At 53.9% G+C, this 25,956-nt stretch overlaps 13 protein-coding genes across 13 annotated transcripts; 5 read left to right on the top strand and 8 right to left on the bottom strand.

Annotated features, from left to right (window-relative positions):
* Nucleotides 1–195: 195 nt before the first annotated feature.
* CLAFUR5_09491 (Putative 4-hydroxy-2-oxoglutarate aldolase, mitochondrial) lies at nucleotides 196–1,292 on the bottom strand (the record flags this gene model as incomplete). The annotated part of the gene is made up of 2 exons (XM_047908639.1): nucleotides 196–750; nucleotides 804–1,292. The coding sequence occupies 2 exons, from the start codon at nucleotides 1,290–1,292 to the stop codon at nucleotides 196–198; spliced, it is 1,044 nt and encodes a 347-aa protein (XP_047765840.1).
* Nucleotides 1,293–2,167: 875 nt separating this feature from the next.
* CLAFUR5_09490 (putative proline dehydrogenase, mitochondrial) lies at nucleotides 2,168–3,664 on the bottom strand (the record flags this gene model as incomplete). Its single annotated transcript, XM_047908638.1, has 1 exon — nucleotides 2,168–3,664. The coding sequence occupies one exon, from the start codon at nucleotides 3,662–3,664 to the stop codon at nucleotides 2,168–2,170; it is 1,497 nt and encodes a 498-aa protein (XP_047765839.1).
* Nucleotides 3,665–4,175: 511 nt separating this feature from the next.
* On the bottom strand, nucleotides 4,176–6,711 carry CLAFUR5_09489 (Proline utilization trans-activator; the record flags this gene model as incomplete). The annotated part of the gene is made up of 9 exons (XM_047908637.1): nucleotides 4,176–4,666; nucleotides 4,786–4,896; nucleotides 4,983–5,114; nucleotides 5,163–5,436; nucleotides 5,484–6,025; nucleotides 6,074–6,265; nucleotides 6,315–6,430; nucleotides 6,482–6,604; nucleotides 6,662–6,711. The coding sequence occupies 9 exons, from the start codon at nucleotides 6,709–6,711 to the stop codon at nucleotides 4,176–4,178; spliced, it is 2,031 nt and encodes a 676-aa protein (XP_047766319.1).
* Nucleotides 6,712–8,343: 1,632 nt separating this feature from the next.
* Nucleotides 8,344–10,347, bottom strand: CLAFUR5_09488 (Delta-1-pyrroline-5-carboxylate dehydrogenase, mitochondrial; the record flags this gene model as incomplete). The annotated part of the gene is made up of 4 exons (XM_047908636.1): nucleotides 8,344–8,368; nucleotides 8,419–9,992; nucleotides 10,048–10,225; nucleotides 10,277–10,347. 4 exons carry the CDS (start codon nucleotides 10,345–10,347, stop codon nucleotides 8,344–8,346), a joined length of 1,848 nt encoding a protein of 615 aa, XP_047766320.1.
* Nucleotides 10,348–10,769: 422 nt separating this feature from the next.
* CLAFUR5_09487 (L-saccharopine oxidase) lies at nucleotides 10,770–12,074 on the top strand (the record flags this gene model as incomplete). The annotated part of the gene is made up of 1 exon (XM_047908635.1): nucleotides 10,770–12,074. One exon carries the CDS (start codon nucleotides 10,770–10,772, stop codon nucleotides 12,072–12,074), a length of 1,305 nt encoding a protein of 434 aa, XP_047766313.1.
* A 327-nt stretch (nucleotides 12,075–12,401) lies between these two features.
* Nucleotides 12,402–13,851, bottom strand: CLAFUR5_09486 (Aspartate aminotransferase, cytoplasmic; the record flags this gene model as incomplete). The annotated part of the gene is made up of 2 exons (XM_047908634.1): nucleotides 12,402–13,478; nucleotides 13,534–13,851. 2 exons carry the CDS (start codon nucleotides 13,849–13,851, stop codon nucleotides 12,402–12,404), a joined length of 1,395 nt encoding a protein of 464 aa, XP_047766314.1.
* A 393-nt stretch (nucleotides 13,852–14,244) lies between these two features.
* CLAFUR5_09485 (uncharacterized protein) lies at nucleotides 14,245–15,173 on the top strand (the record flags this gene model as incomplete). The annotated part of the gene is made up of 2 exons (XM_047908633.1): nucleotides 14,245–14,432; nucleotides 14,492–15,173. 2 exons carry the CDS (start codon nucleotides 14,245–14,247, stop codon nucleotides 15,171–15,173), a joined length of 870 nt encoding a protein of 289 aa, XP_047766311.1.
* Nucleotides 15,174–15,667: 494 nt separating this feature from the next.
* On the top strand, nucleotides 15,668–16,117 carry CLAFUR5_09484 (uncharacterized protein; the record flags this gene model as incomplete). The annotated part of the gene is made up of 1 exon (XM_047908632.1): nucleotides 15,668–16,117. One exon carries the CDS (start codon nucleotides 15,668–15,670, stop codon nucleotides 16,115–16,117), a length of 450 nt encoding a protein of 149 aa, XP_047766312.1.
* Nucleotides 16,118–16,233: 116 nt separating this feature from the next.
* On the top strand, nucleotides 16,234–16,803 carry CLAFUR5_09483 (uncharacterized protein; the record flags this gene model as incomplete). Its single annotated transcript, XM_047908631.1, has 1 exon — nucleotides 16,234–16,803. One exon carries the CDS (start codon nucleotides 16,234–16,236, stop codon nucleotides 16,801–16,803), a length of 570 nt encoding a protein of 189 aa, XP_047766317.1.
* Nucleotides 16,804–17,012: 209 nt separating this feature from the next.
* Nucleotides 17,013–17,887, bottom strand: CLAFUR5_09482 (uncharacterized protein; the record flags this gene model as incomplete). The annotated part of the gene is made up of 2 exons (XM_047908630.1): nucleotides 17,013–17,087; nucleotides 17,159–17,887. 2 exons carry the CDS (start codon nucleotides 17,885–17,887, stop codon nucleotides 17,013–17,015), a joined length of 804 nt encoding a protein of 267 aa, XP_047766318.1.
* Nucleotides 17,888–18,277: 390 nt separating this feature from the next.
* On the bottom strand, nucleotides 18,278–21,557 carry CLAFUR5_09481 (NAD-specific glutamate dehydrogenase; the record flags this gene model as incomplete). Its single annotated transcript, XM_047908629.1, has 2 exons — nucleotides 18,278–18,433; nucleotides 18,489–21,557. 2 exons carry the CDS (start codon nucleotides 21,555–21,557, stop codon nucleotides 18,278–18,280), a joined length of 3,225 nt encoding a protein of 1,074 aa, XP_047766315.1.
* Nucleotides 21,558–22,983: 1,426 nt separating this feature from the next.
* On the top strand, nucleotides 22,984–23,994 carry CLAFUR5_09480 (uncharacterized protein; the record flags this gene model as incomplete). The annotated part of the gene is made up of 2 exons (XM_047908628.1): nucleotides 22,984–23,138; nucleotides 23,187–23,994. 2 exons carry the CDS (start codon nucleotides 22,984–22,986, stop codon nucleotides 23,992–23,994), a joined length of 963 nt encoding a protein of 320 aa, XP_047766316.1.
* Nucleotides 23,995–24,892: 898 nt separating this feature from the next.
* CLAFUR5_09479 (uncharacterized protein) lies at nucleotides 24,893–25,900 on the bottom strand (the record flags this gene model as incomplete). The annotated part of the gene is made up of 1 exon (XM_047908627.1): nucleotides 24,893–25,900. One exon carries the CDS (start codon nucleotides 25,898–25,900, stop codon nucleotides 24,893–24,895), a length of 1,008 nt encoding a protein of 335 aa, XP_047765925.1.
* Between the last annotated feature and the right edge of the window lie 56 nt (nucleotides 25,901–25,956).

Genomic DNA, 25,956 nt, shown 5'->3' with positions numbered 1-25,956 from the left:
AGCGACTTATCAATCGAGCAGTTCACGTTGTCCTCGATGAGCACGAGCGACTGAGCAGACAGAGCGACAGACAGCATCAAACCCGGGATCACATCGCAAGGGGTCATTACTGGAAAACAACGCTGTCTATAATATCTGTGTGACCGCCGTTGCCAATGCTGATGCGCAGCTTCATCCTGCTTAAAAGCCGCCCGCCTACAATCGACTCCTGATCTCAACCTCCGCCGACTGATCCTCCAAGTGTGCGATGGCGCCAATCGTCTTCTCGATCCTGGTCTTCGACGCCTGGTCTGGCTCCTTGTACGGGTGTCGTGGCCTCAACAGCGGCGCAGCATCCTTAATGCCCGCCTTTGGTGCCGTGATAACCGCAGCAGCATATTTCGTATTTGCGATGCCTGCCTTCGTTGGAGACTCTGCCAGCGAAAGAGTCTTCTGCAAAGCAAGTGCCTCTTGCTGCTTTCCAGCTGCCCAGAGGTTATGGATTCTTGCAACACTCCGTGGGAACACATTGGCAAACGCAGCGATGCAACCTGAACTGCCAACAGCCAAACCGCCAAGAAGGAAGTCGGATTGACCACCGTAGACAGCGAATCGCGAAGGGGGGAAGACTGCTGCTAGTCGTGCGATCTTTGCCACGGAGCCGCAGGTCAACTTCACACCGACGACGTTCTCATTCGCTCGTGCGATTTCTTCGATGATGTCGGAGTCGAGGTCGAGGCCGTTGCAGACTGCTGGGAAGTTGTAGAGGATCTGTAAGCAGAGTCAGTATGTTGCTTTGAACACTGGTTTCCTTGTTGACTTACGATTGGCAGCGGGCTCTGCTTAGCAACCGAGTTGAAGAAGTCCTTCACCACTGCTGGCGTCGTCTGCTTCCCAAAGTATGCACACGGCAGCAAGAGCACAAAATCACTGCCCGCCTCATACGCATGCTGAATGTACTCAAGCACCTGCGCCGTCGAATGGCCACCAACACCAGCAATTATGGGAGTGTCTCGTGGCACAGTCCTCCGTGCCAGCTGTAGAAGTGTCTTGCGCTCATCGCGGGTCAGAAGGAACGTCTCTGCGTTTGTGCCGAGAATCACAAGTCCCTGCAGTCCAGTGCTCGCGAGGTAAGAGTAGTATTTCGCTTGTGCGTCAAGGTCGAGCTTGTCCGCGTTTCGCTGGTAGAAAGTGATGGCTGGTACATAGCAGCCTGGTGCCGGGACTGGATGGCTGTGGCTGTACGCTCTCTTGCTGCTGCTCGTGCCTGGCTCGCGGCCTGTGGAAGATTGCTGGATTTCTACTGCTGCCATTTTGATAGTCTATCAACTGTTGCGAACGATGTTACGACAAGACAATCACACCCAAGCGCAAGAGCCGACATCGTAGTTTTACGTTCTCTGCGACTCTCACATATCACCCGCAATACGCATTCCGACATCCTAACCCATGCCATCCCTCCACCAAAAATCGGTGCCTACCGCCGTCTGCGCGCTTCTGCATACAAGGATCAAGTTGCTCTCCGCAGAGACGTCGGCTTTGCCTACCCGTAGCGTGTCATGCACATGCACGAGCGGACGCGCCACGCTACGGCTGCAGATCCCGCACCCGACCACATTCGGGTAAGTAGCTACGCAGCAAGCTTTATCTATAAGGATGTCAGACACATGGAGTGTGGAGAAACGTGGAGACGGCAGATGGCCGGTGGTGTTCTGGGAGGTCGGTATAGTCTAACTCAAACTGGTGGCGTTTTCCAGAAGGCTTCTGCCTGCAGGGCGTGCAGCAGGGCTGTGGAATTGGGATCGGTGTGGGACGAGTATCGGTGGCTTATCCGGGCGTGGGACTGCCGAAGTCTTGACTATCGCTAGATGCTGTGAGCGGTCAGAGTCATGGCTTATAGTGGAGTCCCAAAGTGGTTGTGTGGTGTGTTGGAGGTCGAAGTATTGTTCGGTCACCGGTGGAGAGATCCAAGTCGCAGGCATGGATCAGGGATTGTGAGGTGCCTGGGGGTTTGCGAAGCTGGAACAATTTCGCGCAGACAGCGAGCTTCACGAAGAAGGAATGGAAGCATGTGTAACTTATAGTGAATGTGAAGTTGTAATGAATTCCATACGCGAAATCATCAACGCTAAATGTGCTATCACAAAAAACCAAAAAACCTAATCTTACTCGTCATCATTATCGTCAATCATCTGAACGAGAGCGATCGTGTCAGTCTTCGCCATACCTCCTGTCGGTAAGCAGACAGGCCATCCTTCATCCTGTCGGCTCCGCCCTGGTTCTCGACCAGACGACGGTAGAGGTACTGCATGCACTCCTGAATGCTGCCCCATGTGAGGCATTTGTAGACAGCCGGCACAACGGCGTTCTGTCGCCCGGATGAGTTGGCCTGCTCAAGTGTGAGAGCGCCTGTTGTTACCGAGCCCTTTTGCTTGCGAAGGTCATCGCATCGTTGGAGGACCTTGCAGCCGAGTTCATCGCCCATGCCTTGTAGCTGGACAAATTCAGGCAGGACCTTGAGCGTTCCCTTCTCGGAGAGTCTTTGCACGAGGTTCCAGGCTTTTGCGACGCTTTCCGGGTTGTGACCGGCGAGAATGAGCTGCATTCTTGGAAACTTGTCTGGGGTGAAGCCGAGGTTGGTGCCAGAAAGCATGTCGTGAACCAGGCCGTTGTATGAGTCGTCGGTGTCTTGCTTGGTATCGTGAATCAACTCTCGTTGGTCGTTGGCAATGTATGCACCACGCACAAGCTTCACTGCAATTGTCCATCCTTCCCGCTCGGCGATTGCAAGCTGATTCATGAGTCGCGGCCGAGATGCTTTGAGATATGCCTGGATCGTTTGGTAGACAACGACGTCGCCATCTTTGTTCCACTTGCGCATAAAGTCGATTGTCCATCGGTCAATAGCAGTCTGGACGGTCTGTTGCTCAGCATCAACCCATAGTCTGACATTTTGGTCTTTGGCTTTCTGGCAGATGGCATCCATAGCAGCGACGAATTCTTGTGGTGGCTCCTGGTTCTGCATAAGTGCCTTCGTGACACCAGGACCAGCACCAGTCAGCTTCATCCCGAGCCAATCGCCCTTGCCAGTCATGTCAAGCGTCTCGAGGTTGCCATCTCGCCACGCGTTGATCTCAAGAGTCTGGTTGGCGTTGCCTTTGCCTGTCGAATGGACCTCGCCTGTGGAGGAGATTTGAATCTCCTTGCCGTAGCATAGAACGATACCACCGTAGCCCATGCCTTTCGTAACATCTCTCGTACGGAAAATCTCCTTTGGGTTCGTGCCGGCACAGAACTGGTCGTATATGAGTGGTTTGATGATTGCCCTGAGCACAGGGTTTCTGTCCGGGTTGAGCATGGCTGACTTCGAGTTGGTAACTGTTCCGAAGAGTCCGAAGCCAATCTTTGATAGAATGGGCGACGTCAACATCGTGCCCAACAAGAGATTTCTGAAGACGTTGATGTTCGGCATCCGCTCAAGACCTGTCGGCGTAGCCGTAGGAGCGGTGACCTCTGGCTTCGAGACATATTTGGGGACAAAGTCCGTGTCTCTCGCATCCGCAGAGAAGTCAGAATAGGTTCGTCGGCAGGTGACGACGGCGGTCTTCTCAGCGCCCTGAACAATCCTGAATGGCGTCGAGGCGTATAGCTGTCGAACACTGGTAGTAGCGGTCCGTCCGAACATGATGGGCGAGTTGTTGTGAGTCCGGACGTTACCTACTGTGGAAGATGATGACAGCTACAAAAGAGAGCTGTTCATGGCTTCATATCTTCGACACAGTAATGCTGTATTATGTGGTTGCCGCAACGGTTGGGTGTCCCGAGGAGGGGTCTAATAGCGACCCAGGATCCACACGCATACGCTGAAGCTTGACAGCTGCATGGGTAGCCACGGTGGTAGCTCCAGCCACAAGATAGCTGTCAGCTGACCTCCTGGTCTTTCCAGATCCGGTAGTCGAACCCAGAAAGAGCCCGATCTCAACTGCAGACATGCTTCGCCGTACGCATGCCCGAGATACAGCATGCTGACGATGCGCGCTCGTACGTGTCTGAGTTGGTCATGTGCCTTGCATTGCCTGGATCTCGCAAACTCAGCCGTAGCCTTGGGAAATTCTTGGCGGAACGGGACATTGCCCGTAGCAAATCCGAAGTCGTCGCTTTCTACATGCTGATTCGTCTCTCATAGGCAACATCGATCAATGGCCTACGCTCATCGGTTGCTCGAAGTCGCCCATGGTCAGCCAATTCAACTGCCCGAAGTCCAGAGAATCGGCGACGGCCATGAGATGTTCTCCACTCAGTCCATCATCCGAATTCCACTCGCTCAGAATGGTGTCAATGTTATCGAATGTCGTCTGGAAGTCTTCCGAGTTCTGTCCATCCATAGGAGCCACGCTGAGGCTTGTCGTCTCGTTGGGCGAAACTTGACTGGTCGAATCTGCTCTTCCCTCGTTAGCAGCCGATGACATCGCCTGCAGGCGCCTCAGGTTGGCAGCCAATTGCTCCAGTTCAAATTTGTGAAACTCGGCAATCCGGTTGCCTCGTGTAGTCATCTCGTCCAAAATCGCAAGCGCTGTCTGCAGCCTCGGATCCTTGTTCTTGACCAACGATGGGTCAACTGTCGCTGCAACGTTGAGAACTACTGCGGACGAAAAGGCGGCATCGCGATCGAATGGTATGAAGCTCTCTGTGGTCTTGTTAGCAGGTTGAAACACCTTTCTGTGATGTGCTGTGTTCACCAAGGAGGCCCTGGATATGCAATGCTTCCAAGATGTTTAGACACTGCTGTGCCGAACCAACACAAACCCTGACGAGCGATCTGGCGCCGTGCGACGCAGACACTCGCAATGGCTTTGTCGACTCCAGTCGCTTCTGTAGGAAAGAATAAAGTAACGGTCTTGTTGCCAGTATGAGACACTGCATCTCGTCAGCGCAGTGCGGGTCGTGGCGAGAAGAGCTGCCTACCTGGTGATGGAAGAGGTGCAGATAGGCGGTGAGCCTACAAATACTAGTATTGTCGAGATCCAGAGGGAAGGACGCGTTGCGTTGCTCATTAGCTGATGCAATTGTCCTTAGTGCTCCTTTCATGTTCAACAAGAATCGCTCACTTCTGCCACCACCTCGGCCGTACACAGCTAGCTTCTATCAGTATCGCGCGGGAACCATTGAGGGATTGCACTTACTCTGTAGTATAACTGCTTCTGCCTTTGCCAACCTTACATGAAGGCTCAACGCAATCGCCTTCTTTGTTTGACCGGCAAACGTGGGCAAGCAGGCCGTGATCTCATCATCTGACAAGCTCATGGGTACACCCATCAGAGATGTCATATGACGGTCCAGAATGTACACTGTCCACCAGACCTCGCGGCATCTCTCCACCATAGCATCTGGTAGATGTAGACTTTGCATATCAGTGTGGAGACCTTGCTCGACTGCGAGTCTGAAGGCTTGTCCGATCTGTCTTTCTCAGCACAGGACTTCGTTTGGCATCTGACGAGACTTACCACGTTGTATGCAGCACTGCGAAGGTCCAGACATTGCAGGTAGAGAGCAGCACAGCACAGGACTTCGGTCGACTGTACAGGATCGGTGTACAGGCCAGTGATGTCAGGAAGCAGCTGCATGCCCTGTACAAAGAGCTCCGCTCCTGGTGGCCTTTTGCTTTTGTTCGCTCCTACAATGAATGCCTTACCAAAAGCCAGTATCAGCAGAAAATGGATGAACCATAGCCTGGGGTAGTTGGCCTCGTTGCCTGGATCCTCGTAGAACCTTGTAAAATAATGCATGAATAATGTTTCGTCGAAGAGATGGAACAGTCGGCCACAGTGAAACTTCACAGCATTGATCAGAAACACTGCAAAGTCGGAGGTCGGCAGAGACGAAGTGTCAACGGCAACAGTTCTTCTGTGGCCATCCCAGCCGAGATCGTAAGTTGATCCTTCGAATTGTAAGCCTTCTGCTGGGAGTGGAGTGTCGTTCACCTTTTCGTGAACCATTCTCAGCACTCTCCGCCCAAAAGACCAGTTCGAGGAAACTCCCAAGAAGACTAGCATATCGTCAGTGGATGCTATTGGATGTGCAGATCACAACGTACATCTTCTGCTGGCTGTATCAAGAGTAAACGAGTCGGAATTATTGGGATCCAAGGGGTTGGTCAGATTAGCCTCAGGCGTGGTACGCACTGCGGTCTGGCCCTGGGTCGAGGGTTCTGACGGGGATGCATGATCATCTTCGATGTCGTCTGATCCAGGACCATGATGTATGTTTCCATGCCCTGATGGCTCTCCTTACAGACTCTCAGCACTGCCCTTTCGCAGAGAATTGAGGAAGCATACCATGTTCACCCGGAGAACCTGGATCGTTGTCCAGCCCTATGTGATGGAGTGGTGGGATCTGATTGCCGTTGTGTGGCGACTGACCAGCAGCACGCCGTTCGAGCTCTGCAATATATCTATGATACTGTTCAGCACGTAGACTCTCAGCGGGACGTATCTGGCCTTACGTCTGGCTCACGAGTATCTTGTGCTGCTTGTCATCGAAAGCGCAGTTGACGTTTCTCCTAGAGCACTGCTCGCACGGCACATTACCACTGCACTTGATCTTCTGCTTGCGACATCTGGTACACCTGTGGCGATGTCAGCACGAAACACTCTCATCCGAATCACGTGGGAACGCGACTTACGCGTTTGGGGCTCTTTTCCGGACCCTGCCGCTCTTCACGACCTCGTCCATACCGGTACAGCAGCATACGCAGACACGCAAGGGAAGAGGAGAGGTCGGGAAAGGCGTCCGATATTGTAGGTCGGATAGTGGAGCTGGAGCGACTTGGCACTGCACATCCCTCGGATCTGCGGCAGCACGGACTGTCCTTCTCCGGAATCGCCAACCGAATATCAACCTTGGCTACAAAAGCACCTCCCTCGAGTCAACAAGAGGGAAGCAGCGATCAGTCATCATCAGAGATAACGTCCCCTACCAGTCACGAGATCAACACAACGATCTGTCCTTTCGCCGTGCAGGGAGCGTGATTCTGCCACACCCAAGAAGCGATAACTGCGGCAGGCACACGCGTCGAAGACGTTCGCCTTGTCATACACGGGAAAGAAGCGCTGTAGTCTGACACCACGAATCGACTGACAAGCCACTCATAGAAGCCGGTGTCGCGGACCACAGTGGAGTTTTGACCCATTCACTTACTCACGAAACTGCACTTTGCCATGTGGGCCGCAGAGCGGCATATTATACTTCGAATTTGGCCATTCATGGATGCTCCCAGGTGCCATATTCTGCCAGAACGTCCTGCGGCACCGCTGGAATGTCCTTCCTACATTTTGCCATATTCACCCACCAATTTCCGCAGCGTGGACGCTGCCACCTGAAATCTGATAGCCTCCCCATGATCCCAAAGGCGCTCGTCAAACGAAGTACAGCACCAAGCCTTCAGCATCTCCCTGCCCAGCTCGAGACAGCAGCCACCCGTCAAACTTGCCCACAAGCACCCGAACCATCCAAGCCGACTACGGCAGCCAAATGCACTCCCTCAGGACCGCATTCCTACACACAGCCAAGCGCCCGGCACTAAGTGAAGTAGTGACACGCACGATGACTTGCAGCACACTAACACACAAGTCTCCACTGGAGGCGTCAGTCTCTGTCTCTTGCAAAAAGATCGTGGGTCTCGTGTCTCGTGCCTGACCCTTGGCTAGATCAGCGCCACAGCGACGCGTTTACCGACCTCACTCATCGGGCAGTGAAGCCGATGGGCGAGAATGAGGCGATGAGGCAGAGTGATGGGCTATTGTACACGGTCGTAGGATTTTATGGGATTTGGAAAGTGCATCGTGATGGGTATCTGCTTGCCTTGTTCGCCAGCACGATGAGAGAGACGAGTGTAATGAAAGATATGAGTACATTGCGGGTGCGAGACGGCGTCATGACAGTCACGTCGGGCAGGCCGTTGCTATCCGCCTTCAATTCCCCACGGGTGGAATCCTGTTCGACGCAGCGGGCTTTTCAAATCACGACAGTTCTGTGGTTCTGTGGACTGAGTGGCGATAGACCTCGCTCTGGATAAAGTGAATAGAATGGCCGTGACTTTGTCAGAAGGACGCGGAGGTAAACTTGGAAGCTGGATGCAGAGAGTCTTGGTGACAACGTAAAAATGCTTCATGGTCTATGTCATCTCAAATTACATCGCTATGAACGCTGGCATCGTCTGCATGTGAGAGCCGCCACGAGAAGCGGCGAGATGGCCGCGTTGTCCTCGATGTTTGGCTCCATTCACTGTTGGTAGGGGGGTTCTGGTTCGTCCAGGATTCGCCTGGTGATCTTGTGTAAGCGTTACATCGTGCGTCGACTCGGATATTATATGTTCGATGGGTAGAGGACTCTGCGATTTTATTAGTAAATGTTTGCAAGGCAAGGGAACGGCTTTCTCACTCGTCTAAGCGGTTGAATTCCTCCTTCAGCGTTCGAGGAGCAGTGAATCGCTGCAAAAGACCAGCACTTCCAGCCTTGTCGCAAGTACCGCTAGCTCTAGCACCACCGAAAGATTGCTGACCAATAACGGCGGCAGTGATCTTGCAGTTGATGTAGAAGTTGCCAGCGGCGTAGCGAAGCTTGTCTTCTGCTAACCTGATCGCCTTCTGGTCGTTCGAGAAGATGTTACCAGTAAGAGCAAAGCCGCCGCCCTGCTTGTCGATGATGTCGAGAGTCTCCTCAAACTTGGCGTCTGGGTAGACGTAGGCAACGAGGACTGGACCGAACAGTTCCTTGTCGAAGAGGTAGTGGTCTGGGTTCTTGGTGGCGTAGACGGTTGGGTTGATGTAGAAGCCCTTGCTGCCGTCGTATGTGCCACCAGCGATGCGCTCAAGTCTGCTGTCGTTGTTCGCCTCATCAATTGCCTTGGTGACGCGGTCGAACGCCTTCTTGTCGATGACCGGGCCGGTGAATGAAGTGTAGTCCTCTGGTGGGCCGACCTTGGTGCGAGACAGCTCGTGCTTCAGCGTGGAGAAGAACTCATCGGCACGGCTTTCAGGTACGTATACTCTGGAGAGCGCGGAGCACTTCTGGCCAGCGTATTCGAACGCAGCGCGGACGGAGTGCTTGGCAGCGTTGACAACATTGGCAGTTGGGTGCAGCAGGTGGAAGTTCTTGCCAGAAGTCTCACCAGCCATTCTGGGGAAGTCGCGGTAGCGGTTCTCGGCAAGTCCTTGCGCGGCCTTGACTTGCAAGTTGCGGAAGACCTCGGATGAGCCGATGAAGGTCAGGGCAGAGAATTCGCGGTGCTTGAAGACGGTGTCTGTGATGACGTTGGGGTCACCGTTGACGAGCTGCACGACACCTTCTGGAAGACCAGCTTCGAGCAGGATCTGGTGCACTAAGTGCGAGGCGTAGGCGTTCATTGGAGCTGGCTTCCATACGACAACATTTCCGAGAAGAGCGGGAGCAGAGACCAAGTTACCACCGATAGCAGTGAAGTTGAAAGGCGAGACAGCGTAGACGAAACCTTCAAGTGGCCTCCAGTCTGTTCGTCCGTGGTGGTTCTCAGCGTTTACTGTAGGCTGCTTGTCGTAGATTTCTTGTGCGAAGCTGACGTTGTAGCGGAAGAAGTCTGCAAGTTCGGCGGCTGCGTCAATCTCTGCTTGCCATGCGTTCTTGCCCTGGCCCAACATGGTCGCTGCAAGAAGCTTGAAGCGGTACTTGCTGGACACAAGCTCAGCTGCTCGTAGGAAAATTGCAGCTCTGTCGGTGAAGGGCATGCTTTGCCACTCTTTCTTGGCCTTGAGAGCGTTCTCAATAGCGTTCTGGACATCCTGTTCCGATGCGGATGCATACTGTTGGAAAGGCGCCGCATGCTCTGCTGGCATCGTCAAGGATGTGAGTTGCTGAGAAGCGCTGACGGTAGCATTCTTGCCACCAATTGCTGGCACCTTGAGTGGCAGCTGTGATCGGATCTCAGTGAGAGCCTCCTGGAGCTTTGTCCTCTCTGGTGAGTTTGGCGCGAAGTGCAGCTAGATTATTGTTAGCAAGAAGTCGTGCCTCTGCAATGATTGGTCCTGTACATACGTTGGGCTCGTTGAATGGCTTTGGCACTCTGTACGTGCCTGAGGTCAACGCCCTCACGTTCTGAAAAGCGCCACGGCAGACCCTCTTCCTCCTCGCAAGCAGTGTCTCCTCGATGCCGCCGGCCGATGATCTAAGCACGGTTCTCATGGTGTGTGTGATGTGATGTGTGAGGGAGAGCCTGGAGATGGTGAGGCTCCGTCACGACAGCATCGTGAGCATTAAAAGTTACCTGAACCATGCCGGTGGCTCGGCCGCTGACGAGAACGGGTCGAACACCCGTGTGCAGCAGATCATGTGCATGGCATATCGATATTCCCGGCACAGGACGTTCGTAATCGATGCAGGGTGGAGACGAGACTGCAGGCTCGTGCAGACAGACTCGGGATTGCACCCGTAGCGCCGGCATCCAACGGCCATCAGCCAGAATCACCAGCCTCAGCCGACTGCACGCGTTCTTTTGCCTATTCGGAGCTGTAGTGGAGTGCAGACTCGCCGCAGGACTACGGCACCGTCAACCACATGATTGCCTGTAACGACGACAATGCACGGCAATCTGACCGACCTCACGCGATTACGGCAATGGGTACAAGCACGCGTGTGCACCCAAATGCCAGCAGCGCCGTATATGATGACGATAGAGTCAATCGATAGCTGAGTCAAGTGTTTTCCTGCTGTGCATACCTGTACCGCGGTCTTCACATACACAGCACAGAGCCATCAAAATGCCTAGCAAAGACGCGCCGATCGCGATCCTGGGCGGCGGTGCCTGGGGACTGTCCACAGCCCACTACCTGACCAACGCCGGCTACACGAACATCACAGTCTACGAGCGCGCCGAGAAGATCCCCTCGCCCTACTCAGCAGCCTACGACCTGAACAAGATCGTCAGAGCAGAATACGAAGACCCATTCTACACACAACTCGCCCTCGAAGCGATAGAACAGTGGAAGACACCGCTCTTTGGCCCACACTACCACCAGACCGGCTACGTAGTCGCAACAACAGGAAGAGCACCACAAAAGGCGATAACACATCTCCAAGAAGCGCTGAAGAACATCGAACACCACCCCGTATTTGGCCCAGGTGTGCGCAGACTCGATGGAGCGAAAGACTTCAAGGACTACACATGGCAGTACTCAGGCCCACTCTCCGGCTTCAAGGGCTACTTCAACCGCATAGCGGGCTACGCCCACTCCTCCGACACCCTTGAAGGCCTCTGGCGACACTGTGCTTCCAAGGGAGTCAAATTTGTCCTCGGCGAACAATCAGGCAAAGTCATCAAACTCAACTACACCGGCAAGAAATGCACCGGCTTCCAAACCGCCGATGGCAGAGAACACAAATCCGCCCTCACCATCGTTGCCCTCGGCGCCCACGCCGCCTCCCTCCTCCCCGGCGTCGGCAAGTTCGCAGTAGCACGCTCCTGGTCCGTCGCCCACGTGCAACTCACCGAAGACGAAGTGAACCACCTCCGCGGCATCCCCACCACCAACGTCCGCGATCTCGGCTTCTTCTTCGAGCCCGACCCAAAGACACGGCTCTTCAAACTCTGCCCTCTCGGCATAGGATACACCAACCCCGACGCCAGCGGCGTTTCCCTTCCACCAGCGGACAAGCTCCCACCGCCTCAAGACTTCATCCCCAAAGAAGACGAAGCGAAGCTCCGCCAACTACTCCGCGAGACTTTCCCCTGGATGGCAGATCGTCCCTTCGTAGATCAGAAGCTGTGCTGGTTTGCGGATACGCACGACTCAGAATTCACGATCGATTTCGTGCCCGAAACTGACAACTCTGTAATCTGCTTGACTGGTGATTCAGGTCATGGGTTCAAGATGATGCCGGTGTTTGGCAAGTGGGTTGTGGAGCTTCTCAATAACGGCAAGCAAGATCTGAAGAGGTGGCAGTGGAAGGACATTGATCTGAGGAATCAGGATTGGGGTGAGGCGGTGAGCTGGAGGATTGGGAAGGGTGCGGTGTTGAAGGATTTGATCCAGGCGAAGGAGAAGGTTGTTAGGGCGAGATTGTAATGAATAAGGGCATTGGGTTGGAGTTTACTGTTTATATATAGATGCATGAATTGATGTGTCATGTTCTGAACTGCTCCTATCCTCACGCTGTACACTATGGCTTTGTGGCGGTAGTTGAAGATATTCGCTACCATCATATCGCTCAAACACTCCAGCGTCCAGAATCAGAACGTTGTTGGGAAATCTGCGATACTTTCCACAGCAACAATGCTTCTGTAAATGCAACACCGTCACACGCCACGCTATGCCTCTATCCTTCTACACCACACATACATTCACCACTGCCACCATCCCATCCCACACCGTCTATCTATCCTCCCTCAAACACTACAGCTTCGCCCCCCCCCCACTAACCACCTCCTTCACCGCCTGTGCCACATATCCCACGTTACTTCCATTCAACCCACTAACACTAACCCTCCCATCCCCCGTCAAATAAACATGATACGCCTCCCTCAACACCCCCACCTGCTCCTTACTCAACCCCGAATAACAAAACATCCCACTCTGATCGGTAACATGTCTCCAACCTCCCGGCGTTCCCAACCTCTCAATCTGCGCCCTAAGAGCTTGCCGCATCTCAATAATCCGTCCCGACATCGTCCTCAAATCATCCTGCCACTCCGCAAAGAGTCTGGGGTCGTTCAGGACTGTAGCAACAATGCGGGCGCCGAAGGCAGGTGGGGTGGAGATATCGACGCGTTGGAGTCGGGTTAGTTGGCTGAGGATTCTTTGGCTGAGGTCCGGGCTAAGGGTTACGACGTGCAGGGCTCCAGCTCGTTCGCCGTAGAGGCCGAAGTTTTTCGCGTAGGATTGGGCGATGAGCACTGTGTCGAAGTCTTGCTCGACGAAGTGGCGGATCGTCCATGCGTCGTTGTCGAGGTTGCCAGAGGCGAAGCCTTGATACGCTGAGTCGAAGAAGGGGGTGTGTCGTTTCTCCTTCATGACTTCGGCGATTTGTTCCCATTGGCGGTGAGTGGGGTCTACGCCTGTGGGGTTGTGTGCGCAGGCGTGGAGGAGGATTATGGACTCGGCAGGGATCTGGCGGAGTTTGTCTAGCCACGCGGTGAAGTTTAGGGACTTGGTTTGGGAGGCGTAGTAGGGGTAGATGCCGGTTTCGAGGCCTGCGTTTTGCATAATTGGCAGGTGGTTGACGTAAGGAGGATCAGAGACCCAGACACGTTTGGCGGAGGAGTCGGGGTAGTATGCTGCCAGGAAGCGGGCTGCGAGGCTGAGAGCTCCTGTGCCAGATAATGTTTGGACTGTTCTGGCGCGTTGCTCGAGGATTGCTTTGGAGTTATTGCCGAGCACGAGGCGTTGTGAGGCTTCGGTGTACTCTGGGAAACCTGCGATGGGCTGGTATTCGTGGTTGAGCTCTGGGTTCTGGTTCAAGATTTCTTTGGCCTAGTCCATGATCAACATGCTGCGCAAACCATCCAAGTACATGTCGGTTGCTAACCTTCTTGACCACTGGCAGAACCCATGGCTTCGCATTCTCGTCGCGGTAAGCTCCAACGCCTAGGTCTACCTTGCGATCGAATGTGTCTGCGCGATATGCTGCACTCAATCCAAACATTGGATCTTTCGGCGCCTGAGGCACATCTGTGAGCGGTCCATCCTTCAGGCTTGTTGTCCGTGCGCTTGTGGCGAACGACCTGATTGCCTCTACTGCTTGGTTGATCGACGTAGTCATGGTTCGCTTTGCTCTGGCTGATGATGTGAAGGTCGTCGCAACACGTCGAGTACCAATCTGTATAATACACGCGACGCACACCATAGCACGGCCGTTGTCGCAACTTCTTGGTGGAGCTCCAGTCTCCAGATAGGCCGGGAATGTTGCCCGAAGCTGGAAGCTGGGTCACAATTCCTTGGTAACGGTATTGACATCCGATGCTGCGTCGGTGCTTACGCCCGCAGAGCTACCCCAGAATGAGTACCATGTCACGCAAAGCGAGAATGCTGATAGCTGGTGACGCGTGACAGCTCCAGCTGCGCGTATTCTCGGCCTTGCGTTGCATGAGACTTAAATATGTCTGCTACGGCACCGTTGTCCGCAGGTCGTGGATTGTATGACCACTTTAGGGAAGGATGGTAGCTCGATTCTTGCCAGGCAAAGCTGCATCGGTGCCTGCTAAAGTGGACTTGGTAGAAGTGCTGGCGAGCAAGCAGCATGGAGCAGAAGCAGCTTGCTTCCAAGTCAGAGAGCAACCATGGAGGATCGGCAGTCCAGACAACGGCAGCGCCGCAGCTTCGATCAGAGTCGCAGAGCCAGGATCTCGTGAAGAGGTTCGCAGTCGATGGGCTTGCCGCTTTGACGGCTGCGATTGCAGTCTCGCCAGTGATGGTGGTAATCGATAGGTACGGATAGAAGTGTTCGTGTGGATTGAGAGTTGGTGCTGATTTTGTGGCGTCTGAAGAGCAGTCACAGAAGCAGCAGCAGGCCAAAGATCGTTTCTTGGATCCGCAAACGCCTGCCTCGCAGATGCTGCGAAGCGGCCACAGACATGGTTTGCATCGAAACCTTTCGCTGCGATGATGCTCCTGTATCTGGGCACATACACCACCGCAAATGCGATCGATACTGTTTCTGCGCACGCTGAAGGCCTTCCCGCGAGCACGACCACGAGTACCAGCACGAAGGTGGCTGCGGTGACGACGACGAACGTTGGCCTCGCTCTGTACAAGGATGCCACCTTTGCGAGAACATTCGGGACGACACGCTTGACCCGCGGCCTTCCAGCAGTATCGTGTGCGCCTTTTATCCTCCGCGATGGCATAACGCTTTTCGCCACCTTCAACTTGCCAGCGATAGTTGCGCCGATGCTTCCAGAACGTTTCGAAGGCGTGATCAGTCGAATGAGCGTTGCACAACTGGCGATGCCTATGGCCAGCCAGTACTTCTGCACGCCATTACATTTGCTGGGCCTTGATCTGTATTATCGGCTCGGGAAGCTGGGTGTCGGAGAAAGAATGAAGGCGATACGTCCAACGTGGTTGACAGCTTCGAATGCAAGAGCGCTGCGAGTGTTGCCGGCATATGGTCTTGGGGGTGTGCTGAACAATGATGTACGGAAGTGGTTGATGGAAAGGGTAGAGTGAGAAGCCGATGGAGAGTGTGGAAATAAGCCGTGGAGCGTGTGTGGCTGCGGGACGTATAGCGAGCAGCGCCGCATCTTCGAGCAAGGGCGAGCATCAGATGACTTGACCATGGCGTCGTGACGAACGAGTGGTGTCCTGCCCATACTGCGAGGCCGAAGTATGCGAACGCTGCAGCAGCAACAGCCACGACCCAGGCCAGCTTCGGGTTGTGGGTGTCGGAGATGCTAGGCATGGTGCAGGATGCTGGTCTGTTAATGAAGTTATGATAGACGATAGATGAAGATGCAAGCAGAATACATATCCCACCGACAGTGTGGCACTCAGCGCAGTGAAACACCTACTCACTCGGCGCCAACCCGTCATCCTGAGCACGGGGCGCTTACATGTTGGACATCGTGGTCGTGGTACTGCGAATCGGCAGGGGGACTTCCTCGGACCTTCTTCCAAACCTGGTATGGCAAGCATGGCCTTCACAGTGCTCTAGCAGGCATGCGATGCAAGATGACGAGTCCATTGCCAGCCAAGGACTCAAGCCGTTGGGACCATATCAGCCACTTGCTACAGGACATGTCCGGGTCCTGGAACCATACCCAGGACTGCCAGACTCACCACTTGTTGGGGAGCTGAAGCATCTCCGTCTTGCTGATATTACAATACATGGTACACTAGCTGAGGATGGCGATGGTGAGGGCATCGATGCGCACCCACACAAGAACGACTACGAAGCGATATCCTACTGCTGGCGCAATCTTGACCTACTGGAGACCCTTCACTTCACCACAGGAGCTGCACTAAATATAACAGAGATTCGAGCGATGGGCAGACGTTACTCGTTCGAGGAAAGGTGCTCGGAACTGTTCAAGCCGTCCTGGAAGAGTCTGCATGCCCTTCAAAGCACGTTCATCGCCGACTCAGTAGCAAGTGCCCGAGCGATGAAGGAGTAGCACTCTTAGGTTGGTATTTCCGTTGCCGCAAGTTCCTGTTCGAGCGCCACCATGGTGAGGCATCGACTTCAGTAGGGACTATATTTGCATGCCATCACGACCGGAGGTCCTCAGAAATGCCCTCGGTGTATGCCGGTACTATCGAGCCGTGGCTATCACAGATGGCGCCAGACGTGCTGGAGGCAATGCCAGACGTAGAGATAATACTGCGCGACCTCAGACCTTACGTTACCGGACATCCGATAGATCGAGATCGGCACCTTAGCCTCGTCAACCACAGCAATCGACTTCACGCAGCCTGGGTGCCACCCAACGCACAGCCAGGAGACATTGTCTGCTACTTCGCCGGTGCGCCGTTTCCTCTCGTTTTAAGGCAGCGGAGCGAACTCGAGAGTCATACACTTCTTGGCGACTCATTCGTGGAGGGCTTCGACGAAGTTGATGCCTTGGATTTGGATGACACAGTGTGGCAGGACCTTCTGAAGCAGTCAAAAGATGCAGATGCTGAGCTGAAGGACTGGATGGCATCATCAGACCGCACGTCACTCAAGGAGAACGCAGGAGATCTGTCCAAGGTCACGAGCCAGGATAATCACCTCAAGGCACGACGACTGAACATTCTACAAGAGATGAGATCACTATGCCGCACCGCTGACGAAGCTCTAGGATGGATCAAGCTGCGATGAAAGAACGGGCACTAATCACACAACTTCAAAATGTGATGCACTGAAACTTCGCACCGTCGTATTATTCAAACATTACATACGAGATCGAGTACCGCAATCAGCGCAGGGCGCCCTCAAATAGAACCCCGAAACCGCAACCCCCCCCCATAACCTCCAATCGACCACCATCGCTTGCTCCCTTGCGCTCTGCACTAGTCGGGCTCCTAGTCCTACGGCCTATCCTGCTCCAAATCCTCAAGAGCAGCTGGAGCAGACTTGTTAGCCTTGGAGCTGTTATGCTTCTCCTGATTTCAAGTCAGCAACAAACATCCTCACAGCCAGAGCGAGCTGGCGAGCCAGCACTGGGATTCCTTACCGTCGCCGTAGCTTCAACAGCACTCTTCGCCCTCTGAGCACTCTTCACCACACCCTGCGCGACACCCTTGGCTTTCTCTGCGGCATCACTTGCGACGGAGGCGACTTGGGATGCGACAGAGTTGCTCTTCGTGGGGGAGGCTGTCTTCGTGGGAGAGGCTGTCTTTTTGGGGGAGGCTGTCTTCTTAGGAGAAGAAGCAGACTTGTTGGAAGTTGCAGAGTAGTTACTCTTCTTTGGAGAAGGCGCATCCTCATCACCATCGTCGTCACTCTTACGCTTGTTAGACTTCTTTGGCGACGACAGCACCTCCTCCTCCTCCTCCTCCTCATCTTCCTCATCCTTGTCCTTACTACCCTTCTTGGGAGCGGGCTTCTTGGTCGGATTCTTCTTCTTCTTAGGAGAGGCCGGGACCCTGGCCTTCGGGGGGTCCCTCTTGGGCTTATCTACAACAGGACCAACTGCGTCTGCAGGTGGAGCCTTTGTACCCTTGGTGCCCTTGGTTGCCTTTGGAGCGGGCTTGCTTGGGGTCTTCTTGGTGGTGGTAGGCTTCTTGGTTGCAGGCTTCGTCACCTTGGCCGTGGAATTGGTTGTGGTCTTGGGCTTCGTGGTGCCCTTCTTGGTTCCGGTTGTTGGCTTTGCTGTAGAGCGCGTTGCTTCCTGGGAGGGGGCGTTTCTCTTTGCCTCGCCTGCAGTCTTAGCCGCCCTGGAGTATAGCGTGCGAGTTGCCATAATAGTGGATTCTGAGCGATGCCTCTAATCGCTTGAGGACGTTGTTAGTGATGTTCATCCGCAGACACTGTCCGTTTCGCGACTCACAAGATACAGTAGATGATCAGTGTGCACTTAGCAAGGAGTATGCAAGTAGTACGAAGCTCCAGAAGAAAGTGCTCTCAATATCACCACATCAGTATCGTTGAGACAAAGAACACAACCGAACGTCCGTTTTCATACACTCTATGTAAAAAGCGTCATTGTTTACCTCCCTGTTTTGAGTGCCATTCCAGTGGAATGTGCATGCGATGCACAGACGCCATCCCATCCAACGCCTCGAACTTCATTTGCTTTTGATCCTACCACATTCCTTGGTCGCATTACAATCGTGAAAAACGCACGCCTCCTCTATTGTGCAGTTACTTCTGCACCATTGGTCAAGTGTGCCATACGCTCGTTCATGAAAGCAAAGAAGCTGACAGGTGATGCTGAAATGCCCATGCTGTAGATGAAGCGGCTGGCGAGGAAGCTGCCGAAGATGGCGCGGAGGTAGGATTCAGGGACCTGTGATGGATTGTTAGTATCAGATGGGTAATAATAGTGAAGAAGGTGTACGTACCCGCTCAAGAATCTTCTCCAGGCCAACCTTCTGCAGGAGTAGGTTCGGTAATGCGTCATTGAGCACACTTCGTCGGAGGTTGATGTTGTCCCATAGAGTGGTACCTTGCAGCTCCTCGTCCATCTTCGTGATCGCATTGCTGAGCTGGTCACTGAGGATGCTTCGTGCGATACCAGTCTGCTCATTCTCTCGCCAAATAGCCTCAAACTCTAGTCGTGCGTTCTCTTGAATGATCTTCTGCACCTGGCGTACGTAGTCTTGGTAGAATTGTGGTGTAGTACCATCCTTGTGCACACACATGTTCTCCAAGAAGCTCTCGTCATCGAATGATAGAGACGCCAGGACTTCAAGGGAAGAGCTGGTCACACCACCCTTGTTCGCCGATGCGTCCTTGAACACAATGCAACCTGCCTTCTCCAGACGTAGCTTTGCTTCTTGTGTGATGAAGAGGTTGGCACCTTCCACGATGTAGGAGATGATAGACTTGCCCTTCGAGATGAGCTTGGCTGCACTGGTGAAGTCGATCGATTCTGGTCGTCCACCGCATGGTACAAAGACATCGTACTTCTCGTTGTCGCTGCTTCTCAGATGGAAGGTGTTGCGGAATGCGGTACCATTGTTGACAATCTCGCCAGACGGTAGTGTCACGTTGTTTTCTTCGACCAGCACACGGTAGCCTGCAGGGGACAGCTTGGTAGTGTCGTAGTTGACAATCATCTTGCGCTCTCGGGCAAGTCGCACGAGCTCATCCTTGTTCAGACCATGTGGGTCGACAAGCACACCAGACCCATCGACAATAGCACAGTACTTCTCTGAGCCGAGCAGAATCTCGTTTGAGCCGAGATCACCATCTGGACCACCAGTCTGCAGCTTTCTGACCTGGCTTTGGTCGAGGTCGAGCTTTCTGTAGATGCCTTTGACGTACTCACGGACCGAGAGAGTGGTCATACCGTAGTGGTCATGTGGGATACCACCCAGCTTGGGCGACTTTCCAGTGAAGAACGACTTCCACCATGGTGCGCCACGTACTCGTGCGTGCTCAGTCGCCCAGTTCACGAGATCAGCAGTGTTCTCGTCGGGACCCATGAACAAGATCTCTTCCTTGCCGTGCAGATCGACAATTGGATCTTTGATACCAGGACTTGTGGGGGGCAAGAGCAGATCCATGATCGAGTCGATGTACTTCTCAAAGGCAACAATCGTCTTGTCTTGATGTTGGATATCAAGCAGGACAACACCTTTGCTACCACCTTCTGGGATGTCTTTGTTCTTGCGTTGCTGCGTATTCGCCAGGTTGTAGTTCTCATCGAATAAAGATCGGGCGTTGATGGCGTACGCCTCTCGACTCCTAGACTTGACGATGCGGATACCACCACGTGCAATATCTCTGAAACGAAGATGGAACCCTCTGAACTCGGAGCTGATGACCAGAAACATGCCGTAGAGTGGCTGCGGGTATTCCTCAGCTGGCAAGAACGAAGGGTTCAAACGGAAGCTCAGTGCGACCTTGGTGGGTGTGTAGAAGTTTGTCTTGAGCACAGCATTGTTGAAGACGCGGAAAGCAGTCATCACCATTTCGTGGTGCTCGTTAATGACGGTCTTCGAGACGGCCTCTTTCAGCTCATCATCAGTGAGCACTCGCTCGACCTTCATTCGAAGATAGGAAAGTGTTGGGAGGAAGTCATCTTGCTCGCCTCGTGTCTGGACATAGTGGGCGTTGGCGAATGACAGGTATAGAGAGCGGATCAGGTCAGGGTACTGGTTGATGATCTCGAGGATGTAGTCGGCGGTAAATGTTTCGGTTCGCAGACGCTTCTTGAGCTTCGTGAGCAGCTCTGCATGAACGCTGTTGGTGGTGTCGAGAAGTGTTCTGAGTGTGTTGTATTCGCCTCCCAGCCTGTTCAAGAAGTGCTGCACAAACACCCAGACACAGTGAGCGTAGATGGCCTCCTGCAGCGAGAGACGGCCGCTGTTGAAGTGGGCTTGGAACTTGTTTTGTGGAATGCAGTACAGGAGCGAGATCTCCTTCATCACCTGGTGGATGCTGGCCTCGATGGGTGGGTGCTTGGCCGAGATTGTCTGTGACCCAGGCTTGAGGTAGATGGACATGATCGTAATGCCGTTGCTGAACTGCTCGACGTACTTCCTGGACGACGTCAAGCCATAGTAGTGATAAAGGTCGCTCAATGCCGCGAAGAGACCAAGTGCCGTGCCCTGCTTGAAGCCAACGACGAGCCTCTTCTCGCGCGAACCCTCGACGTCATACATGTCAATGACAGGTCCTGTTCTTGTCACCACCGCATCCATGACTTCCTGGTAGATGTCTCTGGTGTTCTTGGTCGTCTTGAGCAGGAAGCGCTCATCTCCAAGCTCTTCAACTCGCTTCTCGTCTGCCGATGGGGTCTTGTTCTTGAAGCTCGACTGGTAGACGAAGTAGCATCGGAGGGACTGATCGTTACCGCCTGGAATCTTGCTGGGCGATCGGAACGACTCCACGCGGTAGCTGTTCAAGCCTCTGCCGCCATCCAGGTACTTTTGCTCAAGTCTCGTCTCGAATTGCGAACCGTCTGGCGCGGTAATGCCTGGCACACTGGTGTCAATGTACACGGCATGATCGGTGGCCTCCTTGTCAAGACGGATCTCCAGCTTCTTGTCATCTCTTGCGTACGCAGCCACCTTGGCCGCATACAGCGAGTGGATGTGGCTGACAACAGCGTCAACACTCTCGGTGCTGAAGTACATGTCGTCGATGCCAAGCTCGTTGTAGAACCACTTGGTCTCCGCCTCCACCAAGTCACCTGGAATGAAGCCCTTCTCTTCCACCTGGTCCATGACCTCCTCCATCTGCTGCGTCTTGCCCTCGAACTTGGGAGCAACATAGCCAGAGCCTTCCTCGTGGAGGACGCGGTGAGGCAGCGCTCCTGGCACGCTCAGGCGTGTTGGCTGAGGCGACGGCTGACGTCCAGGTGTTCGGACTACCTGATCAAGGAGCTTGTTCTTGGGCGCTTCGCCGTTTGCGAGGCCATTGACTTCGCCGTTGGCAACGCCATTCGCTTGTGCTTCCGCCATGTTGACGGACTCTCGTAGGGGACTCCAACGGATTCGGTAGGAGGGTTCGCGATTGCTGTGACAAGACGTTAGAGCTCTAGAGGTTGTGCTCGCAATGCGTTCACCGATAAGTGGAACAACGGCGAAGATAGGCCGAGGATCTCTGCTGTTTGGGCTGCGGCTTGCTGTCAGGTATACGATAGCCTCACTGCCTCGCCCGCGTCACCGCCCTCAGCAGAGTTGCCGTCTCAGCCATAGCCTCTATGGAGGCTGAGCTGACGACCTACCTTTCGTTCCTGGGTCCAGCTGTGGCGCGTCTGAAACCTTCCGTGCCTCGTGTGCTTATCTTCAGCCAACGCCCTTCGTTCGGGAAAGGTCACCGCTTTTGAAGTAGGCCAGACGCAAAGTCTGATGAGCAGAAAATGCCGCACCAGCAGCCACGCCTACGGCCAGCTATATAACGCAACAGCTGTGTACATGCACGATGTTGTAAAAATTACTTGAAAGTCACGCCTGGAATCGGCTTAAAGAGACGAAGCGCGACGGTAGTCGGTACCCACGCGTTCATCGGTACGTGGGTACCTGACTAGGCAATTCAGACCCGCCGATCACTCTGGGGCAACACTCTGGGGCAACAGCATTTTCTCTTGCTGCAACATCGTGACCACGTTACACGCGGATAGGCGTGAGTCTGCGAGCCACGAACACTCTTCGCCTGCTCTCCGCATCCTCCTCCACGCTCCAGAGAGGTGACAAGCGCTTCCGATGGGTGACGGCGTGAGAGGCCGTGCCGTCGGTCAGAGCTTTCTTGCAAGGTTCCTGCATCACCAGACCAGCGGCACGACCGGTAGCGGGCGAAAGAGGGCCGCCAAGCCATTGGAATCGAATGGCCTCGTGATGCGCTCAGAACAATCATCGTCATCACGCCTTCAGTGCGGGCGTGACCACAACAGCGCGTCTGATACGCAGACTCGGTCCGTAGCCTCCGCAACCCTCGAAGCGACGCCAGCACATCGTCTTGGCCTTATGGAGCGTGACCATCGAGCGGTCGACGACGATGATGGAACGCCGGCTTGAATAGACGTCTGTCTTGTTCGATGCCTCGAGGTACATTGCTGATGTGAAGTCAGAAGACTGTTGGTCCGTAGGTAGCCGGCACAGAATGAACAACGGTAGGCATGAGCAGCAAATGTTGCAATGGTCGTTGCAGGTGCGCGACAGCAGCGACCTCGAGCAATTACATGTATGCTGCAACAGACAACTGAAGAAGCGAGGTTGACTGAAGCGCCTTCCCCATCTGAAGTCGCTCCTGCTTCATATGATGGGAAGGAAGGACGTGCGCTTCTGCCTGGACTTTGCGCGTCGAACATCTCCATCATGTAACACTCACCTCACCAATCAATCTCTACCCCCGAATGGGTCTCGATAGCGCGCGCTCAGCCTGGCCATGGCGTTGACGGAGGAGGACACCAAGATTCGCCACATGCTGAAAGCGATGCTCAAGGCAGGACTGCGTCAAGCTTACCCAGAGCTCGAGCGTGATGCTCTTTCAGAGATCGTTGCCCAGTGCGGCAATGTCATGAAGAAGGGGATTTTGAAGGCGTAAGTGATTGCAGCGCATCTCAGTCCGACAGTGCTGACGAAATGCAGCAAGACCACCAACGTCTGGTCCCTGTCTGATGACATCCGGAATTACATCTACAAGTTGGCCATCACACCCGCCGAGGACAATGAGTCTGATCGGAAGCAATACAGTTGGGTCGATGGCAAGCCCGTCATTGTGCTGCAAAGCTTCTACGCGGACAAGTATGGCTGGGACCCTGATCTTGAGGGCACGTGGTGGTTGCAGCCAGCAATCACGAAAGTAAACCGACGAATGAGGGCAGAGGCACTGCCGCTGTACTATGGCACGACCGCGTTTGTGGCGTATGGTGCTGGCTACAAGCAGCAGTTCAGTGCCGACTTCTGGAAGCGTACAAGACACATCGGCGACAACATGAGGTTCATCAAACACTTCAGTGTTCTGTACGCGGAACTCATAGAGACAAACGCTGAGTCACGGAAAGGTGTCAAGCGCAACACGATCGAAGAACTCGTGCGTGCCGATGGCCCCTGTGGTCGAGATAAGGGCGTTCCACGTTCCGCCATCAAGGTCAAGATTTTGCACACGACTGAAGAGACGAGGGTAATAAAAGTCCTTGCCAGGCACTCACCGCCGCCACAAGATGTTGCCGAGGAGGCAGCCGAAGATGAAGCTGAAGAGCAGCCGTATAAGAACAGGAGGGCTCGAACGTTCCGCGATTTCCTTGGTCTGCCCACGCACGCGTCCAAACAAGAGGAAGACATTGAGAATAAGGAGTTCAATGCCGCACAAAGAGCCATGAGCGGCGCTGAATGCACGTATGAGGAGAGAAAGGTGCATGTCACCAGATACGTGGAGGTTTCATGGAGAGAATGATCCGGTCAATTTGCCTGGCTCATTCAGGGGTGTGATCGTACTTGCTCACCATCGCTCCAGCATGCCTCATCTAGCCTGGAGATGTATCATGTTAGAAAGAGAACATTGTATGCTAGGTACAAAGCATCACCATAAGGCATCCAAGTGTGTGGCGCTAGGCGTACGAATCAAGACTGACTTCGCACTGCCTTCCTCGCCCTTACAACCATCACGGCAGTCACATTCCATTGCGAGCACTTTACATGACCGAATCCAAGAAGCCATAGAAATTCTACGCGCTAGGAATCTTCGAAAGTCCAATCTCGAGTACAAAGCATGCGCGTGTGCCGAATTGAACGACTCCTAGAAACAGGACAAGGTAACGACCGCGACAGGTAAGATACTCCGCGGGCTCGCGATTGAGAAATCCACCGACTACGCTCAGAGGATCAAAGCCTGTTTTGCTGTCTGAACACTGAGCCACTATATTGCTAGCTAGACGACCCCCTTTTCCTATTCAGGCCGACTGTCCTCCATGGTATTCTCCCACCAAGCCTCCTGCGCCATTATCGTTATGAGATATCCTTGAAAATTTTGCAAGTACTTTTCCACTTGGGGCACACGTTCAGGCGACGCATGTGCCGTTCGCAAGTCGTTGTCGAAGGCTTGATATTCGTCGTGAGGGCCGAGACCTACGTTCTCTGCAAGCCTGCGCTCTCGGCCAGAGCAAGCAGAGCTTCCGCCTCGGCTCGGTCCTGGGACCAGCTGGCAAGAATGCTTTGAGTGTTGTAACTCTCTGTATCTATCAAGCTCTGAAGATGTGGGAGCAACAAGAATTCACCGGTGCTGGCCAATGTGTACTAATGACGCTTTCGATAGTTAGCTGATCGCCAGGTCATCTTTGTCGTCCATGCACGTCTCATCCTCCATCAATGGCAAGCCGTGGCAGTGCAGTGCTCTCTTCCCCAGCCTCCCTCTGCTGCGTGTCACGCATCGCCCCTTCAACTCGACCCCTTAGCTCTTCCATCCTAGAACCTTCGAGATATCGCTGAAAGCTCTGTACCTTTTGCGCTGCGACATTCTCGTAGTACTGACTGAAACGTACATCATCGAATCGTCGCTCGACAGGCTCCAAACTTGTCTCAAGCACGCTGACACCAGTGCGTTGCCAACCCAAGCCCTTGACATCCGCGATGAGCTGTTGTGCACTCTGCTTCAGATCATACCATAATCTTGCCACGTCCTGATTCAGCGCGTGGTCCCCTTCAGGTACTGTTTGTACGAGCTGCCTCCAGATCGATGCTGTGATCTCTGGTGACGAGATCTCGACGTGGCTGCCAAAGTTACGAAGCGGCCAAGCTGCACCGCAGCCGACAGCCTCTTCATTGAGTGTGAAGTCACCCTCGATTTTGATACGCAGCTTTTCGCACCGACCACCACCAAGGTGACAAGCCATGTTGTACAGATGATGCTTTAGAATGTTGAGATCTCCACGCCATGCAAATTCCGTCTTCGCCCTGCGGCGGATTGGGTAGAAGTCCTTGTGGAATTCGACTTGCTTGAACTTCTCAAGAGTCGAGTGACGACTGCACTGTTGCTCAACGTGCCAGAGTCCTCGATTACGATGCGAGATGAACGTTATGAAGGGTGCAATAACGACCGATGCGCCGCGTTTACTTTTTGGCGCATTGAGATCATGTACCACCTTGATTCGCGGCACGTGCTCAACATACAGTACACTTTCTGCCTCATTCTGGATCATTCTCGAAGTGGCGATGATCTGTGAGTAACGTGGCTCAGGACTGTTGAGCTCATCGCGCAGCAAGAGCTCACAGTAGACGTTGAGCCGCAGCTCGGCGGGAAGGTCTAAGAAGCGGAAGGGTGTGTAGTTGGTATTGCCCCGGGCGTGTGTCGTAAAGGAGGTCATTGCTGACTTGGTGCAGGGTAATTAGTCTGATGCCATCCTCGTGTTGCTGTCGTTGA

The sequence above is a fragment of the Fulvia fulva genome, chromosome 9, assembly GCF_020509005.1.
Source record: "Fulvia fulva chromosome 9, complete sequence".
Lineage (NCBI taxonomy): Eukaryota > Fungi > Ascomycota > Dothideomycetes > Mycosphaerellales > Mycosphaerellaceae > Fulvia > Fulvia fulva.
This window is presented reverse-complemented; position numbering and strand designations above follow the sequence as displayed.